This window comes from Mytilus galloprovincialis, chromosome 1 (assembly GCF_965363235.1).
Source record: "Mytilus galloprovincialis chromosome 1, xbMytGall1.hap1.1, whole genome shotgun sequence".
Lineage (NCBI taxonomy): Eukaryota > Metazoa > Mollusca > Bivalvia > Mytilida > Mytilidae > Mytilus > Mytilus galloprovincialis.
The window spans coordinates 27,307,917-27,331,939 of record NC_134838.1 but is presented as its reverse complement, the minus strand read 5'-3'; the positions used below and the strand labels follow the sequence as shown (position 1 = coordinate 27,331,939).

The window sequence follows — 24,023 nt, the reverse complement described above, 5'->3', positions numbered from 1 at the left end:
GAAATCAGAGCCAATGGAAATTGATGAAATGGAAATTAGGCGGGACACTTCAACAAAGCTAAAAAGAACCCCCATGACCAAAAATTACAAACCAGCCAGTACAATGTAACATAGAAGTATTGAAAAAGACTTGTACAAATTGTTTTCAGGCACAGACTCCCTTGTGTTACAAGTCCTCGACCCGCCAAGTGATGCATCTGAGGATGAAGCAGAGGCTGAAATCCCTACCCTTTCTGATGCTGTATCATCTTGCTCATTGTCTGAAGGGAAATCTTTGGCAAGTTATTTGCAAACTGTCTATTCAGACAGCATAATTTCTAAAATTGAGGAATTAACAAGGGGGCAATCAGACAATGATGCATGGTTTGAGCATAGGAAGGGTTGGATAACAGCTTCTTTGTTTCATTCTGTCTGTCATTTCAGATTTAATGATAAACCTACCAACTATATTTTAAAGAAATTATTAGGACAGGAAAAAATGTTGTCATGTCCTTCAGTTAACTTTGGCAAAAGGAATGAACCTGTGGCTAGACAATTTTACAATGAAATGTATAGGACAAAACACAAAAATGTTTAAATTGACAATAGTGGTCTTTATGTTTGTACAGAGTTTCCATTCATGGGAGCCACCCCTGATGGAGTAGTGTCTTGCAGCTGTTGTGGGAAGGGTTTATTGGAAATTAAGTGCAGTTTTATGCATCAAAATGAAAACCCTCTAGATGCCTGCTTAGACTCTCATTACCATGTGTACAAAGATGAGAACAATTGTCTAAGACTAAAGGAATCATCTTCATGGCATACCCAAATACAAGGTCAGATGGGGATTTGTAAAAGGCAATGGTGTGATTTTGTATTTTTCACAAAGAAAGGTATTGCAGTCGACAGAATTATTTTTGACAAAAATCAATACAATGACATCATTGTAAAATGTGAGAAATTTTTCCATAAATATGTTGTACAAGCTATACAATCTGACTAAATTACCATTGAGTGACCATAATGTAAAAAGAAAAGTGCAAGTAACAGATGCCGTCAATCAAAGTATAATTAACTGTTTAAATAGATAATATATCTAAAAACTTTACAATGTCCTACATGTACTTTACATTTGAATTTATTCAATTTAAAAGCTTTTAACACAATCAAGACTGTACATGTACCTAAATTTAATATGATGCATACAAAAAAATATTCCAGTTTTGTTAAATTGATAAAAATGAGGAAGAAAATTATTATTTTTACTCTTGATGGTACATCTTGATATTAAAACACATCCTAAATAAAGGGTATAATTGAATTTCCGTGAAAGGTTATTGAAAAAGTAATACAAAAAACAATTAATGAAAAGTAAGACAGCAATCAATAAATAAAAAGAAATAGTGGCATTTAAGTGCAATCTTAAATTAATTTCTCAAATATTTTTTTTTCAATTTGAAACATGGAAAGATAAGCAATTCTTTTGCCTAACTGTAACTGAATTTCCAAAAAATATTTATCTGAAATATAAGAGATGTTTGTAGCTGAAAAAGAGTTTTCAATGATAAACTAAAAGCTAAAAATTCATTTTTAACCAGTAAACACATGGATTTAATAAACCATATATATATTTCAAATAATGAAGATCTTGTATATTACATGTATGTGTATGAAAAAGAAGAAACTGTAATAAACAATGTGAATTTCAAATTTATAATTATTTTTTTACTAAAGGTGATTGAAGGTTACACAGAAAACTGCAAACTTTGGTTATTTGATTTGACAATGGTTTAAGACTCAACGGTAAAGTATTTGATAAAATCTTGAAATTCTTCAAGCGTCCAATGGCTCGTTCCACATGAATTCTCTGTTAAGCAATTTTTTTAGTTTTTGTAATATCTCTACTCAAAAGACATCTGCCTTTTCCTTGAGCACATTTTTTGGTGAAAGGAGGAATGTTCAGAGTTGCTTTCCTTTCCAGTAACAAGTCGCGAATCAGGAATCCTCTATCTGCCATAACTTCATCTCCTGCTTTGATATTATCAAGAAATCCTGAATGCTCTGTGATGTATCTGTCCGATACATTACCACACCATAAATTCGAAACGAAATTAAATGCTCCAGTAGGAGTAATAGAAACAAGCATTTTGTATGTATTGTGCTGCTTGTATGTGCTGTATGTACGGGCTTGAGCTGATGGTGTTGTCGGCTTCTGAATAAATATCTCGGTACAGTCAATTATACATGTTGTTTTAGGAAAAGTTGTTCTAAAAGATTTTGGAAGATGTTTTCTGACTTTTTTGGAATTTGGCCACTTTAATAAAGGAGTAAAAACAGTATTCATAAAATTGATCCAGGTTGAAAAAATTTGTGAAACTCTTGACTCTGAAATTCCAAAAATATCTCCCAAAAGAAATGAAGGTAAAGCCAACCTGATTTTCAAAAGTGTAATTAAAAATTCATTGTACCGAGACAGTTTTCTTGAAGGACCAGGTTTTTTTGTTGAGCTCTCTAACTGGTATTTTGCATCATGATGTGTTCCTTCATGTCCCCTCCAGTACTTCAATGATGGGGATGCCTTGTCAAGTATAGCTGAAAACAAATAATATTTATCAGTCTATGGCATGACACATTATTAATCTTAAAAATAAGAAGAAAGAGCCATAAAAGTCAATAAAAATACATTGAACAAGGTCAAAGGTGATGTTATAAATATGATGAGTTACACTTTGTCTTTGTGTGTTGAACCTGTTACAAAAATAAGTGAAGATAATGAATTTTGCTAACACAGGCTCATATGGAAGTGAAAGGTTTAAAGTATCAATATAGAATGATTGGTATAGGTCAATTATACAGCAACACAGTGACAAAATAAACTAATAAACATATACAGAACAACAATGTATAGTCCTCAGTTATATTTTTTGTTATTACATGTACATACCACATGGTCTTCATAATTTAGAATCATTTAAATATAAAAAAAGAAGATATGGTATGATTGCCAATGCGACAACTGTTCACAAGAGACCAAAATGACAGATGTTGACAACTGTAGGTCACTGTATGGCCTTCAACAATGAACGAAGCCAATACTTACAAGAAGATTCAAAAGATTTGCCAAGAATCATGTTAATATGAGATTATTTTCAAATGCTCATTTGAAGTTTTTTTTATATTTATGATCAGTTGAATGATTTGATTTGAGTTGCAAACAGTATAAAGATTCTCACTAGAGTGTATTTGAGACTTGGAGACGTTAAAATCTTTCAAAACTGTCTGACTGTTTACTGCAAAGATGATGGGAACCCTGAATTTACATGGTTTAATGCAAATTATTGTATTTTGTATTTACTAAATATTCCAAGAAGAGCCATTACTGAAGGAATGCCAAGGTATGATGACACATTCTTGTCTGTAGAAGTAATTTTGTCTACAAATTCAGCAGTCAAACAAGGTTTTTCTTCTGTCTTGACTTAATTCTCCTGGTCAAACTTCATCTGCTTTATGTTAGCCTCTAATTCAAATATATCATTCATTGACAAATCTGTTTGGGTCTCACTGTCACAAAATGTAGGACGATAAGGAATTGGATTTATGTACTCATGATGTAAAGGCATCTCTGAAAAATATTGTATACTAAATTAAGTCTTAATTCTTTAAAGTAAACCCAAAGAACAATAATGTATTTTTCTAGCTATAAAATTAGACAGCATGAAGAAAAACATACATTTTTCTTGCAGTTAGATATAATGTTGGGTACACTTTAATAGCTTAAATCATGTAAATAAACTTACGAAACATTGTTTCACTGCTAGTTTGATTCTTGGTGGTTTCTACAGTCACTTCATTTGAAACTGGCAAAAATATAGTATGACAGTTGCCTTCTTCATCAACCTGCAATAAGCAATACATATTATTTAATATATTCGGTCAAAAGCTCCTTAGAGCTTGTGTTCCTTATTTGTACTCATGCCGAAACAAAATAAAGTTTTCTTATCTTATCTTATCTTATAAGCCCCAAAAAGATAAGAATAATTATATAATTTTCTACCTGGAGTCTTATTTTCAAACTGTTCAAAGAACAGAAAAAACTTGTATTAAAATTTTTGAAACTTTAAAGAAAGTAGTTACCAGGTATGATCTTGAAGTTGTCTGTTTTATGTTAGGAGCCTCTCTAACATCAGTATCATTGCTGTGTGAATGTGGTGTAACTGTGGTTTCCCTTTTCAAGATTGAAGATTTTCCCCTTTGGTCATCAACTTCCTTATAGTTATTATAAGCGAAAAGCTCTGGATACGGGTGCAGCACACTTGGTTCTCCATCAATAAAATGACGAGAACACAGACGGGAGAACTTGCCAGGAACAAAATTATCTCGCCTTATCAAGTCAGTCCATCTCTTTTTTTGATATGCAGGTATGGGAAACGGGAAAAAACGTATGCCTGCCATAAATCCGTATCTTCCTCGTTTCCTTTCGTCTGCATTGCAGCCCTCCGCTGCACAGTAAGACTTGGGCATGTTTTTCAATTGCAAATTTCCCGGGTTTCCAATGTAAACAATACAAACCGGAAATAGACATGCCCCCAAGTTCATTGATATCACGTGACTCAGGTACAAAAGAATCAAAGAAACATTGACGGAATGGATTAACTCGAAAGTTGTCTATTGGCAAATTATTGCCAAACACCCTAAATTATCCAAGATCTTTCTCAGTCCTCCTGTCTTAGCTTTTCGGAGACCAGCAAGTCTAAAAGACTTATTTATAAGAGCTGACGTCTCCTCAAATAAAAGCTGTTCAATAGCAGGATGATGCAAGTCATGTGGTAACAATAGCCAATTTAGAAAAGTAAACGCATAACAATACGTACATTAAACGTCAGTTCAAGAGAAGTTCGAATCTGATGTCAGAAGATGTAACCAAAGAAAATAAACAAAATGACAATAATACATAAATAACAACAGACTTTTAGCAGTTAATTGACTTGTCAGCTCCAGACTTCAATTAAACTTATTGTCTCCATCTTTTGAAAATCAGGCACAATCCTTCACGTTAGGGGTTTAGTATCATACCATCATGACATATAGGAGAAGAACATAACCCGTGTAATGCCAACAACTGGTTTTTAAATAAATGTGGTTAGTTCCGATGCAAAGACCCTATAAGTAAAAGGTTTTATTAGCTTCTGAGGTGAATACTGAAATTTTTGTGCTTTGTAAAAAATATTTCCATAAAAAATTGGATGTAAAATACCTGAACGTATAAGAAGTCTGCATGTTGAGCTATATTTACGAATGATGTCCTTATACCGATGATAACATTTAACATACACCATACACGAGCCAATCGTACAAGTTGAGATATATAAACACCGTACGATGGTGACAAGGGAACGTCATTATCTAAAAATAGATAATCAACGATAGGAAATGAGAAAGCATCTCTTTTATCATAAATTTTAGTATTAAGCTTTCCAATAATGATATAGATATCAATATCGAGGAAAGGATCGTGGTCATTATTTTTGTCCATCTGATAAGTTAAGCCTTTTTCGACTGATTTTTATAGTTCGTTCTTATGTTGTACTTTTATACCACTGTCCGAGGTTAGGGGGAGGGTTGGGATCCCGCTAACATGTTTAACCCCGCCACATTATTTATGTATGTGCCTGTCCCAAGTGAGGAGCCTGTAATTCAGTGGTTGTCATTTGTTTATGTGTTACATATTTGTTTTTCTTTCATTTTTTTACATAAATAAGGCCGTTAGTTTTCTCGTTTGAATTGTTTTACATTGTCTTATCGGGGCCTATTATAGCTGACTATGCGGTATGGGCTTTGCTCATTGTTGAAGGCCGTACGGTGACCTATAGTTGTTAATGTCTGTGTCATTTTGGTCATGTTATTTTGATGGGTCTTTGCTAGAGTGCAATGAAGAATAAATTTTCAAACCTTGAAAGAAGTGTCCAGGATTGTACCAGTAATGCATTGCAAAAGTGAAAATAGTGGCTGATCTTTATAGATACTGTTTATCTTAAACTAGCTGTAATAACTATGTATATATAAAAGACCTTCATTTTCACAATCAGGTGTACAAGGTGCAATTATTCATTTATCAGTCTAGGAGCTGCTAGGTATCTTGTTGTATCTTGGGTCAATGTTCAAAATTGTTTATCTATAGGCGGTAATGGTAATATTTTCTTTTGTATCTCAGTCCATATCGTTATCTTGGATATGTATGATGGCTCGTTTCGAAGCTGAGACATTTCCTGTTCTTGTTTCTATGTGCTTTCATTTGATAAAAGCGAAATACATTTTCTATCAAAAATACTGAACTCGAAAGAAAATTCGAAAACGGAAATTCCATTACCACAGGATGAAATACAAAAGTCAATACATTAGATTTAAAATTCATATGGCATATATATATTTCAATCTAGGTTAATGTCGAAGTTGGTATTTAATTTTCTCTATTATGAATCAACAAATAAGTCAGCCCCACATTATTTGTTCAATATTTTAGTTGTCATGCTAGGGTTAGATATATTTTTACCTGTTTAGTACAAAATTACAAAACAGTGAGCTCGTTTAAAGTTAAATACTAATTTCTCGCTATTTGACATATATGCCTAACATATTTCAATGTTAACTTACTATTCAAAATTTTGACGAGAATATGGCTAACCATTAGATGGACATAATGGAAAGAAAATGTTATTTGTGTTCAAAGGAATGATAGTGAAAATAGTCTAACAACTGTGTAAGTGTTAACCCTTTCACCCTGGTACAAGTGAGATGTAAACATTTAATCACAGTGTTTGGTAAATTTATTACTTTGGACAATACTAACATTTTTTAAATTTACGACTTTTTATAATAAAGACCCGGATAAAACAGTAATATGTGGTGTTAATACTTGATACTTCTTTTTTTAAATTTGAGCCAAAAAGTAACATGACCAACTACAAAAGAAGATGTACAGATGGGTGCAGTCCTAACCTGTACAGCTAGTTAACTTGATAACCAGTCATTTGGACTGGTCCAAGTTAACCTGTGACCGAACTTAGGACTGCTCTGACCAGTCCTAGGACCAAAATCTAGTTAACTTGAAAAGCGGACTTGGTCCTAGGACTATTTTTATGTCTGCCAAAAAGATAACTTGGAAACAGGTCCGTTATTGATATAAGTTAACTTCGGAACCAGTCCTGTCATAAAGTTAACATAAGTTAACTTCGAAACCAGTCCTGCCACAACGTTAACATAAGTTAACTTTTGCTTTGACAAATCCGATCAAAACCAGACCTGTTCCCAAGTTAACTTTTGACTGGTCTGCTCAACACTAAGTTAACTTGTAACCAGGACCGCTCTATACGATTTTTAAAAAATATTTTTAATATCTTTGTTTCGTAGTGTAAACATCGAAAATAAAGTAAAATTAATACTTCCGTTTTATAAACAGTATTAAATACAAAATGAATTAGTTGAAAATTACGTACGCATAAAACTTCATTGTAACAGAAATTTATCTGTGATCTGACTATCAATCAATTATAAAAACGATCTTGGTTACAATGATAACGGGCACTAAATATATATATTCCAATACCTATCAAATTCAACCATATTTGCACTTTATTATGTATATCTTTGGAAAGAAGTATATTTGATGTTAGTTGTATACGCCCTTGTTAGTAATACATCCTTGAACTATGAAGTCACAATCTGCAATAGTTTAATTCATTTACACACATGACTACAAATTTTTGTTCGCATAAATTTCGGGTGCCAGCATGTCCTCCTTTTATTCAAAACATTGATACGTAACAAAATTTCAGTAGTTTTTATACCTCACGCTGATTTGTACATCAAAATTATTTGACCGCATTGACCAAAACTGACCATATGTGCACATTAATTTGTAAATCTATATACCCGCATAGTAAATCAGCCATATTTTTTATGTCAGGATTCAATGTATGATACAATGGATAGCAATATTGCAATATCATAAGAACAAATTTTTGTTCGCATAAATTTAGGGTGCCAGCATGTCCTCTTTTTACTCAAAATACTGATACGTAACAAAATGTCAGTAGTTTTGATACCTCATGCTGACTTGTACATGAAAATTATTTGACCGCATTGACCAAAACTGACCATATGTGCACTTTAATTTGTAAATCTATATACCTGCATAGTAAATAGGCCATATTTTTTATGTCAGGATTCAATGTATAATACAAGGAACAGCATGGACAGCAATATTCCAATATAATTAGAACAAATTTTTGTTCGCATAAATTTAGGGTGCCAGCATGTCCTCTCTTTACCCAAAATACTGATACGTAACAAAATTTCAGTAGTTTTGATACCTCATGCTGACTTGTACATGAAAATTATTTGACCGCATTGACCAAAACTGACGATATGTGCACTTTAATTTGTAAATCTATATACCCACATAGTAAATCAGCCATATTTTTTATGTCAGGATACAATGTATAATACAATGGACAGCAATATAACAATATAATAAAAACAAATTTTTGTTCACATAAATTTAGGGTGCCAGCATGTCCTCTTTTTACTCAAAATACTGATACGTAACAAAATTTCAGTATTTTTGATACCTCATGCTGACTTGTACAACAAAACTTTTTTAACTTATTGACCAAAACTGACCATATGTGCACTTTAATTTATAAATCAATATACCCGCATAGCTAATCAGCCATATTTTTTATGTCAGGATTCAATGTATAATACAATAAACAGCAGTATTCCAATATAATAAGAACAAATTTTTGTTCGCATACATTTAGGGTGCCAGCATGTCCTCTTTTTACTCAAAATACTGATACGTAACAAATTTTCAGTAGTTTTCATACCCCAAGCTTACTTGTACAACAAAATTATTTGACCGTATTGACCAAAACTGACCATATGTGAACTTTAAATTGTAAATCTATATACCTAAAATTGAGAAAGGAAATGGTGAATATGTCAAAGCGACAACCACCCGACCATAGAGCAAACAACAGCCGAAGGCAACCAATGGGTCTTCAATGTAGCGAGAATTCCCGCACCCGTAGGTGTCCTTCAGCTGGCCCCTAAAATATGCATAATAGTACAGTGATAATGGACGTCATACTAAACTCCGAATTATACACAAGAAACTAAAAATTAAAATCATACAAGACTAACAAAGGCCAGAGGCTCCTGACTTGGGACAGGCGCAAAATTGCGGCGGGGTTAAACATGTTTATGAGATCTCAACCCTCCCCCTATACCTCTAGCCAATGTAGAAAAGTAAAAGAATAACAATACGCACATTAAAATTCAGTTCAAGAGAAGTCCGAGTCTGATGTCAAAAGATGTAACAAAAGAAAATAAATAAAATGACAATAATACATAAATAACAATAGACTACTAGCAGTTAACTGACATGCCAGCTCCAGACCTCAATTAAACTGATTGAAAGATTATGTCTTCATCATATGAATATCAGGTACAATCCCTCCCGTTAGGGGTTTAGTATCATACTATCATAAAATATATGAGAAGAACATAACCCGTGTCATGCCAACAACTGTTTTTTTTTTTTTTTTTTTTTTTTTTTTTTTTTTTTTTTTTTTTTTTTTTTTTTTTTTTTTTTTTTTTTTTTTTTTTTTTTTAAATAAATGTGTTTAGTTCCGATGCAAAGACCCTATCAGTGAATCAATGTTAAAGTCAAAATATGCAATCTTTAATGACCTGACAACAGTATCGTAACTATATCCCCTTTTAATAAGTCTATTTAAAGGTTTTGTTAGTTTCTGAGGAGAATACTGACATTTTTGTGCTTTATAAAGAATATTTCCATAAAATTTTGGATGTGAAATACCTGAACGTATAAGATGTCTGCATGTTGAGTTATATTTACGAATTATTTCCTTATACCGGTGATAAAATTTAGTAAATGTTTTGACCAGTTTGTGATATCGAAAACCCTGGTGTAATAATTTTTCAGTAATAGATAAATTTCTCTCGCTAAAATCTAATACATTGTTACATACACGAGCGAATCGTACAAGTTGAGATATATAAACACCATAAGATGGTGACAAGGGAACGTCACCATCTAAAAATGGATAATTAACAATAGGAAATGAAAAATCATCTCTTTTATCATAAATTTTTTTTGACCTGCATAGTTAATCAGCCATATTTTTAATGTTGGGATTCAATGTACAATTATAATTGACAGCAAAATTGCAATATAATAACAACAAAGTTTTGTTCGCATAAATTTAGGATACCAGCATGTCCTCCTTTAATTCAAAATATTGATACGTAACAAAACTTCAGTAGTATTCATACCTCAAGCTGACTCATGTGACTTGTACAACAAAATCATTTGACCGCGTTCACCAAAACTGACCATATGTGAACTTTAATTTGTAAATCTATATACCCGCATAGTAAATCAGACATATTTTTTATGTCAGGATTCAATGTATAATACAATGGAAAGCAATATTGCAATATAATAAGAACAAATTTTTGTTCGCATAAATTTAGGATACAAGCATGTCCTCCTTTTACTCAAAATATTGATATATGTTACAAAATTTCAGTAGTTTTGATACCTCATGCTGACTTGTACAACAAAAATTATTTGACCGCATCGGCCAAAACTGACCATATGCTGCCATATGTGAACTTTAAATTGTAAATCTATATACCCGCATAGTAAATCAGCCATATTTTTTATGTCAGGATTCAATGTATAATACAATGGACAGCAATATTCCAATATCATAAAAACAAATTTTTGTTCACATAAATTTAGGGTGCCAGCATGTCCTCTTTTTACTCAAAATAATGATACGTAACAAAATTTCAGTAGTTTTGATACCTAATGCTGACTTGTACAACAAAATTTTTAGACCGCATTGACCAAAACCGACCATATGCTGCCATATGTGAACTTTAAATTGTAAATCTATATACCCGCATAGTAAATCAGCCATATTTTTTATGTCATGATTAAATGTACAATACAATGAACAGCAATATTCCAATATAATAAGAACAAATTTTTGTTCGCATAAATTTAGGGTGCCAGCATGTCCTCTTTATACTCAAAATACTGATACGTAACAAATTTTCAGTAGTTTTCATACCTCAAGCTGATTTGTACAACAAAATCATTTGACCACGTTGACCAAAACTGACCATATATGAACTTTAATTTGTAAATTGTATCTATATACCCGCATAGTAAATCAGCCATATTTTTTATGTCAGGATTCAATGTATAATATAATGGACAGCAATATTGCAATATAATAAGAACAAATTTTTGTTCGCATAAATTTAGGGTGCCAGCATGTCCTCTCTTTACCCAAAATACTGATACGTAACAAATTTTAGTAGTTTTGATACCTCATGCTGACTTGTACAACAAAATTATTAGACCGCATTGACCAAAACTGACCATATGTGCACTTTAATTTGTAAATCTATATACCTGCATAGCTGATCAGCAATGTTTTTGATATCAGGAGTTTTTAGTAGGACCATAAATGTACATGTAATCAATAATATTGGGAAACTATATAAATGCAAAAAAAATCCTCATAAAATGAGAGTGTCAGCATTTCATCTCTTTATTCAAAATAACAGTCACTACATATATATAGTAGTTCATGATGGTGTGTAAAACAAAACTATTATGCCGCATCATCAAAGTACGTCCAACATTGACATGTCTGAATACAACTTATAGCTAATCCCGGCTGACCCAGTCGATTGAATTTGGACGCATACAACAATCACTTTTCAATTGTGGCGTCAGATATTTTGTTTGATGACATCCAAATTTTACGGGAACCTGTGTGATATCAAGCAATGGCGGACAAATAGCAATATTAAGGTGTATTAATTTGTAAATACTACCCTAGTTACAATGGTTTAATAAAAAAGGTTCTCTTCTGGAAATAGTATACTGTTTATCTATTATGTCGGTTGATTGATTTTGCTTATAGTTAAACCTCAAGTGGCAACTATTTCATCAAAGTGTGCATTGAGTATAATTCTAGGACGTCCCATATCTCAATTAATCGGCAAAGACAAATCTCTTGATCAATCTGACGAATTTGACGAGATTGTTGATAGTTTTACCACACCGTATGCTTACGGACACTGTACAATTTATGTTAGAATATTCTGCGGAAAATAGAACAGTTGATCCAATGCAAACAAGTTAAATAACAATGAAATATCCATGCGTGTACAAATTTATGCATAAAGTAAAATTAAGGAAGGGACAGGTAAAAAACGGGGAACGAAGCAACGTCGACAATGTTGTTGATATCCCGTGAATATTGCTCCGAAGCGTTGGACAACCTTTCTATCCGCCTTATAATAAAAAAAACACTCTATGTGTTTGTATAGGCATTTTTTTTATTTATTTAAGAATACATGTATATCAAATAAAAAAAAGAGAATTTGTATAATATCTAGTAATGTCTAGCGAGTAAATAATAAATGATATCTGTGGAAAAACAATGCGAATGTTGTTTACGTATTTTAATTAAAGTTCAAGTCTGATATGAAAACTCTTATAACGATATACTGTCATAAGCAGACCTGTCCTCAGGTCTGGTCAATAACAGACTTGTCCACAGGTCTGGTCAAAAGCAGACCATTTCCTCAGGTCTGGTCAGGAGCAGACCTGTCCACAGGTCTGGTCTGAGGCAGACCTGTTCTCAGGACTGGTCAAAAGCAGACTTGTCCACAGGTCTGGTCTGGAGCAGACCTGTCCTTAGGACTGGTAAAAAGCAGACTTGTCCACAGGTCTGGTCTGGAGCAGACCTGTCGATAGGTCTGCAGCAGTCCTAAAAAAGCAGACCGTAGGTCTGGTCCAGTAACAACGAAGTTAACTTGCTTGACTGCTTAAAAATTCTCAAGTTAACTTAGAAAGCAGTCAACAAGTTAACTCAAAGTTAACTTTTGTCAAGGTTAGGACCGCACCCATCTGTAGTATGATTGTCAATGAGAAAACTCTCCAAATGATAAAGAAATTAACAACTAATGGACACCGTACGGCATTCAACAACGAACACAGCCAATACCACATAGTCAACTATAAAAGGGCCCGAAATGACAATGTAAAACCATTCAAACTAGAAAACAAACGGCATAATTCAAGTACAAAAAAATGATCGAAAAACAAATATGTTACACATACACAAACGGCAAACACTGACTTACAGGCTCTTTATTTGGGACAGCCATACACATACAGAATGTGAAAGGGTTAAGCATGTTAGCGGGATCCCAACTTTCGCCCGACCTGGAACGGTGGTGTAACAGTACGACATAAAAACGAACTATAAAAATCAGTCGAAAAAGGTTTGTACACCAAAACAACAAAAAGGCCATCGTCATTTTACACCAAATGTATGAAATTTTTGAAGTCTTTTTGAATAATTCTCTAGAAAATATTTCAATGGCTTTCACAATTTATATTGTAAATATAATGGCACATTGCAGTTATTCATTGTTAAATCCTTCACCTGCCGTGGGTACACAAAAGGCCAACCTAAATTTGGGAAAATATAATAATACCGTTTTCCTAGGCATATGCATTATATTCAGAAGCGTAATAAAAAGTACTTCCGCGGACTATTGACGCATTATTGTTGTTGATTTAAGTGTTAAGTATTATATATTTTTTTCTGAAATTCATGAGTTGACAACAACAATTTCCAATTTAAAAAGATTGCATACATGTGAACCATCGTACAATAGTGTTTGCATCGATAAGGGTTTATATGGGGGTTACAAAAAAGATTATAATAGGAAAAATGTGCAGAATAAAGGTATAAACAAATAAATAGGGAATATTGGCAAACAAAATAAATATTATATTGATTAGATGTTTGATTTTTGGTGTTTTAACGCCACTTTTATGCACCTCATTTAGGCTATTTCGGTGTGGCCAGTTTTTATTGGGAGAGGAAGCCGGAGTGCCCAGAAAAAAAACAACCGACCTTCGAAAGGAAAACTGACAATCTGAGTCAATTAAGATAGAGTCGAGTGCAGCCACACGAGCGGGGTTCGAACTTGCAACCTCAGTATTGACTGGTTATTGACTACAGTAGTAACTACTTAAACCACTTAGCTACCGAGGCCCCCTAAAGATGATAAACATTTCCAGCTCAAGGTATGGGCCATTCTGTTCTTATTTCACAGTGACATATCCATAGGACATGCAGTTAGCCTAGACAAATATGAAGAGAAATGTTTCTGTTTAATTCTCTGTGAAGTTCAATGTCTTTCTTAGTCAATATATGGGAAGATGTGAAAGGTAAATTTGAAAGTTTGTATGTGTGCAAAATTTTGTTATTTCTAACAAAAAATACTGTTTCACATATTAAATACTATCAAAACAATTTCTGATTACTCAACATTTAAACTTCGAAATTGTCCATCAATCAACTTTACAATTGTCTCACATTATTTGCTCAACTGATTGGTTTGGTCAAGTCATTTATTTTCATAACTTTGCATCCGTCATCCATTATATTTTTGTAAAAAAAACTTATCTCTTTTAATCACTGCAGTGCTCAGCATTGATGCGTGTCGATTTGTCTGGTACCTAAGGGGAAAAAAGTCGCACAAGTAACAACCACATCAGCTTGTCTGACGGGACAAGTTAAATCATTCTGTAGAAAATAATCTATATCCAACTTTGACGATAAAAGTAATAAACAAAGAACAACAAAAGAAGATAAAAGCAATTAATAAATTATGATATGTTTACTTACAACCGATAATTTAAAACTGGATCTTTGTCAAATTATTTTTAACAGATAAAACACGTACTATCTCGGAATCAAACCTTACCGCTTTGTAGATAAGTTAACACGACAGTTTGGCACCAGCATAACTATGGTACAGGTGTACCATTTTAACAGCGCTGATCACATGTGACTGTACATGTACAATGTATCTCTAATATCATTATCGTTTGGGCTATCGTACAGGTTTTGAATATATGCTAACTAAACTTATCATGGAGTCTCTACAAATCGGTCGTAAGAAAGCGCCATGGTAAAATAGCAAAGTATCTTAAATATTATTATTGTCATGTCTTATATTTTTGTATGTCATATTAATTTGTATTATGCATGCTTTTTCAATGGAATATGTGACGTCACAACGAATTCTTGAAAGCACGAAAACCCATGAAACGAGGATAATATTGAGCTACGCCTAAGGTACGATAATTTATGGTGAGAAGCTTTATTTTTTTGTACACATTTCACAAAAATAATGATCAAAATAGCCTTGACCACGCATGCAACAAGTTGGTCTGCATAACTGAACCAACTCTGATCTAAATATATCACTTTAATTGCTTAAATACAATTTCCCCGTTTTGTAGCAAATAGATTCAACTCTTTTGTGCCTATCTTCATTTGTAAAGTAAATGCATCACACATTCATTAAATCAACAATAATGTGAAAACAGTGTGAATAACTTGTTAACCCAAAGAATGTATAAATTAAGCTTTTAGATCATGGAGTCGCGGGTACAATGACACATGAATATCTAATGAGATTCAACAAAGTTATCTGCCTTTGGCAACATTAGTTTAAAAACGACTGTAATGTGATTTCGTAATTTGATACAGGTTTAAATAATACTTCTTTCACTTCTACACCACTACCTTTAAATATCGTCACTACCCTAACTTTATAATATGACGTCATTTTCATTTTCTCTTTCACTTTCACTTTTTTTTAATAGACCTCTTTTTCTACAGTACTGGTATTGACCCAGGCAATTTGCTACATACATATTTCTTGAATCTGGGCCCGTCTGGCTTACACAGGGGTTCAAAATTGCCACATACATTCGCTACACCATGGCGTATTCCTACGGCAAAGTTATGAACCAGTCCTAACTCATTTGAAAGGCATTGACCTAGGCTATTCGCCACTTTAATATTCTGCTGGAATCCAGACCCATCTGACCACTACAATACACACAAGGAGGACACATTCATATACTCCCAATTCTGGTTCTGGTATATCAAAGTATCCCACTGTGCAGCAGATTTCTCTCCAAAAAATGATTGGAAAATTATTTACTTTCTTACCTCATTTGTACATTATTAGGTCCGAGACCACAATTGTCGTCCCTTGATTTTCGTTGTTCACGAATGTAATCCCTAGTGTGGACAGTGTGTTACTTGCCAATTTTTTTTTATACCCCTTCCAAATGTATTTCTCCATGTTTTATGCCTAAAATAACAAGTCAAGGGATGAAATGACAATGTCAAAATATTTGGGTCATGAACTTTAAAGATAGTAGTGATTTGGTCCAGTTGAAAAAGGTTAAAAATTAGCACTTCAGAAGCTGTCAAAAGATTTCAAGACCCCGTTAACATAAAATTATCCATATTTTGAGATAGAGCCGATGAAGCTTTCTGTAATTTTGATATAATTTGTCCCAAAAGTAGTACAACACACTGTAAAATTTTTATTGAGAACGCGCAGGTATGTTTTTGCAGTTAACAACTACTGGCACACTTCAAAGGTACTTATAGCAATTAAAATCATATTTTCGGAGAAACCACACCAAGGTATTACACACTTAAGGGATTTTATGGAGGAAATACTCCAAGTTTTTTTTCAATTTCCTCCACATATTTGTAGACAGTAGCTGTAATTTCTTGGTGTGACACCAAGTTCTTACACAGTGTTTGGAGTATGATAATCAGTACTCTCTCTGTGTACATGTACCGTACAGCGGTTGAAAGTTGCCCAATGACATAGTTTACATGCACACCACACATTCGGTACTCCCTAGCATAACCCTACTGTAAAGTTCTAAACTATACCTGGCTCATTTCAAAGGTATTGACCTAGGCAGTTCGTCACTTCAATATCGTTCTGGGATGCCGACTGGTCTGTCCACCATAATGGTTGAAAGTTGCCCAATAACGTATTTTCGAGAAAAAAAACGCATTTATTTTTTATTTTATATTCCAACATTGTTTCTGTACCTCCTAATGAGGAATCAAAACACGAGTAAAAGAACGAAAACCCGATTTTAAATTGTACTTTTATTCATTAAACAAATGTGTCCTCCGAAAAAAGGAATTACTATAACTTTTGGTATTCAAAACGGGCTGAAATCTTTTGGGAGTCAAATTGTCGAATTCCGCTGATAAATTATATTTGTCCAAGATTCTGAGATTTTTGGAACTTTAGAATCTTATACAGATTTTTTGCTTTTTAAACATTTCAATAAAATTGGCTGCTGGAACACAAGTGGTTGCTATTTTGATTTGCTGATTGAGTCTGGTGAAGTATTACATGTTACCTTTTTTTTAAATTTTAATTTTGAATAGTGTTAAAAAAGAGATGGAACTTACAGAAGACACCTATTTATATAAGATTGTTTATTGCTATAAATAGCAGAATCATATTGAATATTCACAGAAGTTTATATAGTGTCACAATCTCGATCTATGAGTTTGACTGTCCCTCTGGTATCTTTTGCCCGTGTTCTATTAATCACACACATCACTTCATCAAACGCAGATGAAACGATGAATGTTATTGACATCAATTTTAATTCCGGCTAGCTTTACAATACACCACAAACCAGTAAAAGTCTGAAATAGCCTATATTTGTACTCGGCTAAACCGTTTTTTACCCGACCAGTCTAAATTGGTCTGACTTTTATTTCAAATTATTTAACCCCAGGCTGAACCATACTCGACTTAATCGTACTTAACTCTCAGCTTTGCCATTGAAAATAGTCTGAACTATTTCTTGACCTGTACTCGATCTGTACTCGACATATTTTTGCAGTCGAAAACCATACTTAACCAAAGGTCTGAACAATACGCGACCAGTCTGAACCATACTGGAACAAATAACCTTTACTTTTTTAACTGTTAACATAAATTTCGTTTTAACTGAAATATATAATATTGTATAACAACAGCAAACAAAATCAATGAGTTGTTTTACCTTATATTAGAATTACATCTATTATTATAATTTCGGATCATTTTTTTTATATTATGTATAATCTATATCAATAAGAAATATATTCAAAACATTAATAAAATTGTTCTTCTGATTAGTGGTGAAGTATACAGTTTTACCTCTGTTCTGGGCTAAGTCATTAATAAGATCACACCTGGTCAGATGTATTTTAAAAATTCTAAATGATATTTATTCAAAATTGCAACATCCTGATTAACAAGGCCTTTCGAATATACTAAATAAGTAATTCACGACTTTCAGAAAATGTGGCTTTCTTTTTACCTCTAAAACACACATTTACTGAGGTAATCTAACCATATTAAAGGGCTTTTTGTATGACATGTCTTTAATTTGCCAAAAGATACTTAAATTTAATTGAAATACATGTTTACTGTTACTTTGGAACACATTTCCTTTTTTAAAAAGGTTATCAAGGATTGCTATGGAAATTCTATTATCTTGATTATATCAAATTCTTGGTTTCAATAAACAAGACAAAGGTCTCATTTTTTTTTATTTTTTGTAAGTTGCTTTATATTTATATATATGTTAATAAAAACATATATTCACTGCATTAATAACTAAACTCAACTCTATACTAGGCTTAAGTTAATGTTGAAAAGAGTCGAGCTACCATAGAATACTTCTGAAACATTCAAACATTTTTGAATAACATTGAAAATATAAGTCACAATTAATTTTTGAGATCATTTGATCAGCTTATTTTATTTATATATTAAAGTTAAGATATATAATCATGTAAGAGTTGAAGTTATGTTATGATTGATTATTGTTAAATATTATTTTCAATACTTTATTGAATACATTTTTAATTTCAAGTTGTTCAAAGGAGTAGGTCCGGTAAGGGCCGATTTTGGCCTCAAATTTCAAGTTCATCTGACGAAAGATTTTAGACTTTTTTAAACACTTAAGTGTCTATTTCAGTTGATTCAATTAGTTTATGGAAAAGATTTTAACTTATTTTCTCATTTGAAATGCTCAAATTCTAGCTTAAATGTGAAAAATCTATCAAATATGCCAAGAAATGTCTGTTTTCAGATGTTTTTTTGTCCAAAATGAAAGTGGCCGCATCCGTGTTCATCCTCAACCTTTATATATGTTATGTATTATCGTCAAATACAACTTACATTTCAACATAAAGAATGAACACAAATGCGGCCACATTCATTTAAGACGGAAACCATCTAAAATTTAACTAAAATGCTAAAATTGTGAAGATTTCAGTAAATTAGCATGACGTAATGATGCTAGTACACGATACATGTACATTGTTTGGTCAAAAACTGTTCAGATTTATGTAGCAGAAGCATTCTAGTTTCCAATAAATAACTCAAAATTTACATTTTAACAAGTTTGTAAAACTGCTATATTTTGGGGCCAAAACGTGGTCTTACTGAACCTACTCCTTTCATTTTTGTAAAACCAATTCTTAAATTGATTAAATTCAGATGATAAATACAAAGAATAGGTCTAGGTTGGGTACGACTTGGTCAAGTATGGTTCAGACTAGGTCGAGTATGGTTCGGACTAGGTCTAGCATGGTTTAGACTTGCACATGTATAAACTGGTTAAGTACTGGTAGAGTACAAGTTCAGACTGTTAAGTATGGCTCAGACTACAGTCGAGTATTTTCAAGTAAATTTCAGACCATTTCAGACTTGTCGATTTAGAATCAATATAGTCGAGTACAGATATAGGCCATTTCAGACTTTTACTGGTTTGTAGTGAAAGTGTTTAGACATTGCATTGGCTGTTACTGGTTTTGAACTAGCTGTCAGAAATTGAGAGTACTTTCAAATCATTGGTTGTTGGTTTGTATGAGTACCTTGTCAGGGCCGTTTTTTTTATTTTTGTTAGATGTCTTTCTTATTTGTATCATTCTGATGAATTAAGACCTTTTCATCTGTATTTTTTTGAATCGTGTTTGATTTTTGTTAAAAATTTTGCTTTTTTGTCAGCTCGTTTTCTCGTGTGATTTGTTTTACATTACAAGTTATGTCATGTTTGGTCTTATACAGCTGAGTATGTGATACATGGTGTTTGCTTATTGTTACAGATAAATGCAACAGTAGTATACCGCTGTTCTAAAATCATAAATCGATTAAGAGAAAATGAATTCGGGTTACAAACTAAAACTGAGAGAAACACATCAAGTATTGTTGTTAACAACAGAATCCCTAAAGTGCAACAGAAAACCAAACGACACTGCAACACACACATAACGAAATGTAAGATAACAATTACAGACCTATACTTGCTAACATCACTGTTATTTTACCTCAAGCGGAGAGTTATTCAAATTTAATCAAACCGCGTCTTCTAATTTTGATAAAAGAACTGATCTGCTATTATTATGAAACTGCTTTATCATTTTGGACCAAGATTTGTCCGGGAATATTTTAAATTTCTCGACCATTTACCAAGTCTGGTTAAAAGATATACTGTGGATTCATTTATCTTTTAGGGTACCGATTTTAGTGGATAAGGAACAACTTGTATGTTCGTGGATATTTAATTTCGCGGTTTTGCAGATGTCTGCATACAAGTCTTTAGAAAATTGGTCATTAGTTGAAATTTAATTTCGTGGTTTATGATATGAGCGTAATTGATGAGTCTTATGTAGACGAAACGCGCGTCTGGCGTACTAAATTATAATCCTGGTACCTTTGATAACTATTATCTGTATCCACAAAATCTACAAAAAATGGTATTAGACGAATAATAATGAGTCCACAGTAGTTTATCTATTAGCCTTGTTGTAACAAGTTTGTATAAAAAAAATCTTAGTTATGACTGGAAAGTACATTTCTTTTGTCGGATAAAACTTGAGATATGATTCGTTCTAGCGAAAACTTTTTTGTTTGCAGCTTTAGATATGATTTTTGAATCGTTACAAATTTGACTTAAAAACAAAGCTATTAAGTATGATGTAAAAATGCTAAGGAAAATTGCCATGGACATATACTACAAAGCCAGCTATTTGAATATGATATCTAGTCATCTGTCAACTTTAAAACTCAATGGAGCAGAGTATATAGAAGACTACACTGAATTGTTTATATTAACATTCACCTACATATCAATAAATGCGGTATAAATACATGAACAGTCCAGCACTGATCAGCAAGCACCATTACATTAAAGTAAAGGATTATATATATTTTCCATGCAGTAAGTGTTTATCCTTTAATTGTTCCTTCTTATCGTGTGTGAAAAACACGGTTAGTGTTTTAGTCATGATTTAATGCGTTATAGTAAATTGTACTCTTATGTGCGTTTTTTTCATTGGAATTTGTCAAATTTATGACCACGTGGATCCGATCAGAAAAATATTTGAATGCCAGTAGACTGATATGTTAGTCTACATAAAAATAAAAGGCCAGATATATCAAAAAGAAAAAAAAAATGGTTAGTGCGGTATGTTGCATATTCTATACATTTGATGGTATTATAAGTGCTATTCCAAGCAGACGGAAAAGCATGATAGAAGTTCGTTCTAAACTTGATAATATTGAAAATAAATTAGTAGAGTAAAGTTTAAAAAGAAGCAAAATCTTGTAAATGTTTCTATCAATTATTTCAGGATAACAAAGTATTATTATCATCTTTCCGTAATAAATGGGAAATAAATTTAAATATACAAATTGAAGATTGGAATGCTATATATTCAACGCCATTCATTATAACCAGCAATTCGTTTTTACAAATTTTTCAATTTAAGATTGTCCATAGCATTCTACCATGTAATTATTTTTTATTCACATGTAAATTAAAAGAACCTGAACTATGAACATTTTGTTCAGAAATTAGGGAAACTATTATCACTTTTTTTGGGAATGTAATGTAACACAAAATGGTTGGCTATCAATTTTAGATATGATTAGAAATTATGACATCTTCTTGCCTTTCTGTGCAAAAGAGGTCATGTTAGATGTGTCTGAGGATATTGTCAACAGTATAACAGTGAATAATATCTCGTTGTTATTTAAATACTATGTATACAAATGTAGATTTAAGACCATACTGCCCACAAAATATGATGAGATCGAATATTTAAAATATTGAATTAATATAGAAAAATACTCTGTATGTTTCTTAACCGCTGCTCAAAAAAATAATTTAAAAATGGTTCAGAAGACGCAATTGTTAGAGGCAGCTTTCATTAACAAAATCAATTGTAATATTTATATCTTATTACACCATTATCTATGATCGATTTTACAAGTGTTACTTAACTCTTTTTACTTGGTGTCTAATACTGTATTATGTAATTTCACATGTTTCATCTTGAAAAAATACCATAAAAACACTAAACAAATAATCATAGAAACACAAAAGAAAACTTAGGAATTTTAAATTTCAGGAGAATGAATCCCAAAAAGAAAAAAATCGTTCAGTGTTTGTTTTTTGGTTCACTGACCTATATTGTATTTAAATTCATTGTCCCTGGAAGTGAAGGTTTAGATAAACGGACGCAATATGAGTATATCAAACAAGTAAGTGATAAATCCATAAGTTAGGACAGGATGTAACAAGCAAATGAAATGCCATATGTCTAAACTCGCAGTCAGTTAAAAAAATACGAGAAACGTTTGAAACTGAAAACCAAGAAGAAAAAAAAAATAGACCACACAAAAATAGATATCAAACGACACAGACCAAACCGAAAACCTTGATGTTACTGATGTTATGGATATATAAAGTTGTTTTCTTTCAATATTGATACAATTTATTACTATTCAAATGGTGACAGTTGAAATTATACAGGACCTGTTTATGACTCTAAACAGTATTTTACCTGTTTTCTGTATTTGAAAATTTGAAAAGTACATAATTTTATCACGTTGTAAGCTTTTGCAGTTTTTGAGAAGTTTCAAACTTGATAATCGTCAAACACATAAAGAGCACATATTATTTATTGGTGTTTATTTGCTATCAACTGTAATATTACTCTGTATTTGTTTTGTTTGTAAATGATAAAAACCATTTTCCACGGTGCAATACAAAATATATCAATATCTTTGAGAAAAGGCGAGCGTATAGAATCATATTCAAAACAGTGTAGCTGTGGCCATTTATTGACGACCTTAAATTATTCCATTGACTGGGACAAATTAGGTGAACGTGTGTCTGTAACGACAACTGCTCACTACTTACTTATTATAGAATTTAAACTGTAGGTCACCAAAGGTTCTTAACGCCTTTAATATTAAAATAATTCGAAAAATTAATCAGGAATAACTTTATGTTTTGATTTATATTATTCATATAAATCGAAACATCGTGTTATTCCTGATTAGTTTTTCGAATTTCTTTATTTAGGTGTTGAGAACCTTTTGTGACCCCACAGTTTAAGTGTCTTTAACAAGTACAAAGTGAGCAGCGGTCGTTACAGACACACGTTCACATAATCTGCCCCAGTCAATGGGATAATTTAAGGTCGTCAATCAATGGCCATAGCTACACTGTTTTGAATATGATTCTATCAACAATACAAAGTTAGTTAGCGTTCTATATAAACTCACCATAGATACAAGGATTGACATTTTAAATGTAAGACACGCCGCGTTTAGTTTATACCAGACTCATTACAATCTTTCAAATCAGGAAAGTTTAAAAGACCAAAAAGTACAAACAGACTCATTAGTGACACCCGAATAAAAAAAAACCATAAACATAAACAAATGCCAAATAACGTAAGAAATTAAACAGCTTTTGCCAAATACAGCTAACAAATAGTATCCAATGTCAATTACATAGGATCGACATTCTTTTGACAACATCAATCAATATTTTGTTACTTTACAATATCTGTCCAATTCAATTAAAATAGTTATATTTGCTGGCATAATTATTTTACTTGTTGCTGAAAAATCTAAGTGTATATTAAGATATGTTACTTCTCTCTTAAAGTGACATTGATACTAGAAATCTATTCGAAAAAGCTATGTTTTTTTAAAGGATGGGAATA

The 24,023-nt window shown here is 32.3% G+C and overlaps 1 protein-coding gene and 1 long non-coding RNA gene across 2 annotated transcripts; both read right to left on the bottom strand.

Annotated features, from left to right (window-relative positions):
- Positions 1-1,525: 1,525 nt before the first annotated feature.
- On the bottom strand, positions 1,526-3,107 carry LOC143070607 (uncharacterized). The gene is made up of 2 exons (XM_076244843.1): positions 3,077-3,107; positions 1,526-2,568 (listed from the first exon to the last, which is right to left on the bottom strand). Exons 1-2 carry the CDS (start codon positions 3,105-3,107, stop codon positions 1,847-1,849), a joined length of 753 nt encoding a protein of 250 aa, XP_076100958.1. The 3' UTR covers positions 1,526-1,846.
- A 357-nt stretch (positions 3,108-3,464) lies between these two features.
- Positions 3,465-4,143, bottom strand: LOC143073227 (uncharacterized). Its single transcript, XR_012977441.1, has 3 exons — positions 4,111-4,143; positions 3,774-3,873; positions 3,465-3,598 (listed from the first exon to the last, which is right to left on the bottom strand). It is a non-coding gene; the product is annotated as an uncharacterized LOC143073227 (long non-coding RNA).
- Between the last annotated feature and the right edge of the window lie 19,880 nt (positions 4,144-24,023).